This window comes from Chrysochloris asiatica, unplaced genomic scaffold (genome assembly GCF_000296735.1).
Source record: "Chrysochloris asiatica unplaced genomic scaffold, ChrAsi1.0 scaffold00215, whole genome shotgun sequence".
NCBI lineage: Eukaryota > Metazoa > Chordata > Mammalia > Afrosoricida > Chrysochloridae > Chrysochloris > Chrysochloris asiatica.
In genome coordinates this window covers 4,611,564-4,617,563 of record NW_006408733.1, presented here as the reverse complement: position 1 = coordinate 4,617,563, position 6,000 = coordinate 4,611,564, and the positions used below count along the sequence as shown (strand labels likewise).

The following is a 6,000-nucleotide window of genomic DNA, read 5'->3' as shown; positions in this document are numbered from 1 at the left end:
TAAAACTAATGTTCTCCCATGTAAACTATCACATAATTCACAATAAAACATTAAAAAAAAAATAAATAGAAACATGATAAAGAGCACTAGAATGTTGTAGATATAGTGCCCAAAGATGAGGCCCTTGGGTTGCAAGGAACTCAGACTATGACTGGGGAAGAGCTGCCTTCTCAAAGTAGAGTTGACAGCGATGACGAGAATCGAGTAAAGTCTTCAGGACCTTCATTTGTTGATAGGGCATCACGCAAAAGGAGGAGAAACAACTGTAAACACCCATTAATATTTGGAACATAGAATGTATAAAGTATGAATCTAGGAATATTGGAAGTTATAAAAAAATGACATGGAAAACACAGATATTCTAGGTAATGTTGTTATTGTTGTTAAGTGTCGTTTAGTTGATTACAACTCATAGCGACCCTGTATAGGGTTTCCAAGGAGTAACTGGTGAGATTGAACCTCCGACCTTGCATTAGTGAGCTGAAAAGAACTAGTATTGGTCATTTTGAAGCTGAGGACTGCATGGTTTACTATGCCAAGAAAGACAAATTGAAGAGGAATGGAGTCACACTCATCATCGAAAACAACATTTTAATCTGTCTTAAAGTATAATGTTATCTGTGAAAGGATAATACTGATACCCCTACAAGGAAGACCAGTTAATACCACTATTATTCAAATTTGCACACCAATCACTAAAGTGATTGTGAAATCGAAGAATCTCAGCCTGAAATTGACGAAAACATGCGATCAAGACATGGTGATAATTACTGGTGACTGGAATGCAAAGATTGGAAACAAAGATGAAGGATCAGTAGCTGGAAAATATGGCCTCGGTGACAGAAATGATGTTGAGATTACATGACAGAATTTTGCAAGACAAATGACTTCTTCATTACATATACTTTATCTAAACAAGAAAGATGATTATACACATAAGGAATTCACCAGACGGAATACACAGAAATAAAAATGACTACATCTGTGGAAAGAGAAAGTGCAAAAGTTCAATATCACTAGTCAAAACCAGGCCAAGGGCAGACTGTGGAACTGTTCGACAATCAATTTCTCATATGCAAGTTCAGGCTAAAACTGAAGGAAATTCAAACAACTCCACAAAAGCCAAATTATGACCTTGAACATTATCCACCAGAATTTAGAGATCATCTCAAACACAGATCTGAAGGATCAGACACTAATGATAGAAAACCAAAAGTCGTGGGATGGCATCAACAACATCATGCAGGAATAAAGCAAAAAGTCATTAAGAAGACAAGGAAGAAAGAAAAGCCAAAATGGCTGTCAGAAGAGACTTAAAATCTTACCTTCTAAGGGAGAGATACTAACGCAAATAGAAGAAATGAGGAGGTAAGAGCTGAACAGAAATTTTCAAATGGCAGCTCAAGAAAAGAACGTCAAACATTATAATGAATGGTGCAAAGTCCTGGAGTTAGAAAACCAAATGGGAAGAACATGATCTGCAGTTCTCAAACTGAAAGAACTGAGGAAAAAATTCAAGATCTGACTTTCAATACTGAAGGATTCTTTGGGCAAAATACTGAATGATGCAGAAAGCATCAAAAGAAGATGGAAGGAATATACATAGTCACTCTAGCATAAAGAAACAGTCTAGGTTCAAACATTTCAAGAGGCAGCATATGATCAAAAGCCAATGATACTGAAGGAAGAAATCCAAGTTGCACTGAAGGCACTGGCAAAGAGCAAGGCCCTGGGAATTGATGGAACACAAATTGAAACCTTTCAACAAACTGATATAGCACTGAAGACCCTCATCTATGCTAAGAAATTTAGAAGACAGCTACCTAAGTGAACTGATTGGATGAGATCCATTATTGTGCCCATTCCAAAGAAACATGAATCAAGGGAATGATAAAATCACCAGAAAAATATTGTTAACATTACATACAACTAGAATTTTACTAAAGATAATTCAAAAATGGCTATAACAGTATATTGACAGGTAAATGCCAGAAGGACAAGCTGGATTCAGACAAGGATATGAAACAAGGATATCACTACTGACATCAAATGGCTCTTGGCTAAAAGCAGAGAATATAAGATGTTTACCTGCACTTTATTGGCTACGCAAAAGCTTTTGACTGTGTGGATCATGACAAGCTATGACACTGCAGAGAATGAGTATTCCAGAACACATAATTGGTTCATGAGGAAACTGTACACAGACCAAGAGGTAGTTGTTTAAACAGAACAGGAGGACACTGAATGGTTTAATATTAGGAAACATGTGAGCCAGGGTTGCATTTTTTTACCCTACTTACTCAATCTGTATGTTGAGCAAATAATCTGAGACTCTGGATTATATGAAGAAGAAGGTGGCATCAGAATTGCAGAAAGGCTCACTAACAAACTATGATATGTAGATGATAACAACCTTGCTTACTGAAAGTGAAGAGGACCTGAAAAAATTACTGATGAAGATCAGAGATGACAGTCTCTGGTATGGGTTGCCCCTCAATGTAAAGAAAACAAAAATCCTTACCCACTGGACCAATAAATAGCATCAATGTAAATGGAGAAAAACCTGAAACTGTCAAAGATTTCATTTTGCTTGGCTCCACCATCAACACTAAAGGAAACAGCAGTCAAGAAATAAAATGACATATTGCATTAGGCTAAGCTGCTTCACAAGACCTCTTTAAAATGTTCAAGAGCAAAGATGTCCATCAGTTTGAGGACTAAAGTGCCCCTGTCCCAAGCTATGATATTTTTAAAAGCCCATAAGCATGTGAAAGTTGGACAATGAATAAGGAACACCATAGAAGAATTGATGCTTTTGAGTTACAGTGCTGGAAAAGTACCATGGACTACTAGAAGAACAAACAAATCTGTGTTGGAAGAAGTACAAGCAGTATGCTCCTTAGAAGTCAAGGTGGCTAGACTTCGTCTCTCACAACTTCAAACACTACTATCAGGAGGAACCACTCCCTAGAGATGGATATCATGCTTGGTAAAGTGGAGGGACAGAAAAAAGAGGGAAACCCCAACGAGAAGGACTGGCACAGTGGCAGCAACAATGGGCGCAAGCATTGCAACAATTGTGAGGATGGCACAGTACTGAGTTGTTTCATTCTGTTGAACAAGGTGTCTATAAGTCAAAACTGACTTGACAGTACTTACCACCACAAACAACAACAATTCATTGATACTGTGTCTTTAACAATTCTGTGTTCTTATTAGGTTGTGTCAAGTTGTGCTGTCAAGTGATCCCATGTGACAGAATTGCCCCTTAGGATTTCCTGGTTGTCATCTTTACAGAAGTCAACATCCCATGTCTTCTTCTTGCAGTGCAATTAAGAAGGTTTCGACCATAAACCTTTTGGTTAGTAACTGAGTTCAGACCTACTGTGTGTGCCACTAGGACTCCTAACAATTACTTGAACACTGCTGATTTTCTAGAACACAGAATCAGAACTTTGTGACAGTAGCAATATTAAGCATAATTTAAGTTACTTCTGTTTACAATGTATTTACTTTCTGACTTTCCTTCTATTTATGGCAAGTGATAGTAATTTTCTACTAGAAAGAGTAATTTTTAACATATTTATGTTAAACAATAACAACAAAAAGAGCCATATTTACAACACACAAATCTTAAGATATTACCTGATAGATATCAGATAAACTGCTGCTCCCAGAGTCACTGGCGATGCTACAACCAGACTGACTAGAGGATACATGAGTCACCTGTGGATGAGGGTTGTCTGTGAGGTGTATCTTGGTAAGATCAGCAGGAAGCTAAAGGAAAAAAAAAAAATATTATTCTAAATATCAAACTTTAGTTTTTCAGATGTTCTTCATATACTGTTATTTCTGCAAAAAACTTTCCTTTTATGTACATTACTGTACAACCTCACTTCTAATCTAAGTTCTCTGTTCTTACCCAAAATCTTTTGGGTTGATGTGCCCCAAATCAGTACTCTCTGAAACTATTAGAGAAACTTAAGCTGGTAAGCCCACTGAACAGTTTTCACAAAAGAATGCCATTATTGGTAGTATTTCTGAGGCTTATCACCCACCTCCCCTAAATAAAAGTACATAAAGATATTAGCTGTTACTCTGGTAGCGTAGTGGTTACAAAATGGGCTGCGAACCGTAAGGTCAGCAGTTAGAAACTACCAGCTGTTCTGAGGGAGAAAGATGAGGCTTTCTGCTTCCCTAAAGATTTACAGAGTCAGAAACCCTGTACATGGTCGCTATGAGTAGGAACCAACTCCACGGCACATAAAAACAACAGCAATTCATAACAGCAAAAAGATAGAATCAACCTAAATTCCCATCACTGGACGGATAGATAAACAACATTTGGTACATACACACAATGGAATACTAAGCTTTGCATCATGGAGAATAATGAGTTGAGCAACACCTAATTAATATAAAAGAACCTGGAGAACATTATACTGAGTGAGACTGTTGTTGTTGTCATGTGTTGTGGAGTTGGTTCCGACTCATAGCGGCCCTGTACAGGGTTTCCCAGGCTGTAAATCTTTATGGGAGTAGAAAGCCTCATCTTTCTCCCGCGGAACAGCTGGTAGTTTCAAACTGCTGAACTTGTGGTTCGCAGCTGGATTCGTAACCACTACGCTCAGAGCTCCATTGAGTGAGATTAGTCAATTACAAAAAGATAAATACTGTATGAGACCACTATTTATAAAAAGTCACGAAAATGTTTTCATACAAACGACATTCTTTGATGGTTAACAGGTGTGAGGTTAAGTATGCGCCCTTTGGACTTGGGGTATGTCCTTGGACCTGGCATGCCCACACTGGGAAGCTCCTAAATCCAGGGGGAAACTGATGCCAAGACATTTGGAGAGTGGCAAAGAATACTAAAGATACTGAAAGGGGAAAAGGGCCTTTCCCCAGAACTGATAAAGATAAAGCCTTCCCCCATAGAGCTGGCACTCTGAATTTGGACTTCTAGTATCCTATACTGTGAGAAAATAAATTTTTGCTTGTTACAGCCATCCACTTGTTGTATCTCTTTTATAGCAGCATTAAATAACTAAGACTACCAGGGGTGGCAAGCATAGATGAGTAATTCACTAGCTAGAAGGTAGACACCTTAACTTGGGTGAAGGGGAAGGCAATACACAATAAGAGGGTGATTGGTAGAAGAATGATGAAAGCAGATGAAGACACAAGGAGGAATGCAAGAGTTAAAGGCACCAGAGGTAAATTCTGTTATATACACACCCTACAATAAAAGTGATCTATGAGTGTATACATGGATAGATAGACAGGCTGAACAGGTATGGGAAGACTAGGATATACTCACAAATATATGAAGGTTTGACATGGGGGAAAAATTGTTATTAGCTGTGTGGCGCTATAAGATCAGCACTGGACTGCTAACTCTAAGGCTGGCAGTTCAAAACCACTAGCTGTTCCTCAGAAACCCTATGCAAGGTCATTGAGTCAGAATCAACTTGATGGCACTTAGCAACGGTAATACTGTACAAGGTAAAAATACTACATGCACACACACACACAAATGGCTGACTAATTCAAAACACTTGCTAATATTATAATAAAATAGCTAAGTGTCTTGAGAGTAAGACTTAAAGAAAAAATCACATTCAATATTGTTCTTGTTAGGTGCTATTGAGTTGGTTCTGATTCAGAGATACATTACAAACACAGAACCAACTTTACCCAGTTCTGTGCCATCCTCACAACTGTTGTTACAATTGAGCCCACTGCTGCTACTGTTTTGCCAATCAATCTCCTTGGGGGTTTTATAACGGTTAGGGATTTGAATCAACTTGACTAGGCCAAGATTTACAGAGGTTTAGCAGTTGGGATGTGCTTATTTCCATGGCAATGACACCTAATTCAGGCATAGTCAGTTCTATGGTAAGCAGCTACGAGCAACCAATTGAAGAGATGCTTCCTTGGGAGTGTGGCCTGCTTCCAATATAATGGACACACACATATAAAAAAGTCTTGATGTGGCGC

At 38.3% G+C, this 6,000-nt stretch overlaps 1 protein-coding gene across 4 annotated transcripts in view; it reads right to left on the bottom strand.

Annotated features, from left to right (window-relative positions):
• The window catches only part of RAPGEF6 (Rap guanine nucleotide exchange factor (GEF) 6), a 304,075-nt gene that overhangs the window by 136,528 nt on the left and 161,547 nt on the right, over window positions 1-6,000 (bottom strand). For all 4 annotated transcript variants that reach the window (XM_006872939.1, XM_006872936.1, XM_006872938.1 and 1 more), the window contains exon 7: window positions 3,646-3,777. In XM_006872939.1, coding sequence (XP_006873001.1) covers window positions 3,646-3,777 — 132 coding nt within the window. The remainder of the gene's footprint in view (window positions 1-3,645; window positions 3,778-6,000) is intronic.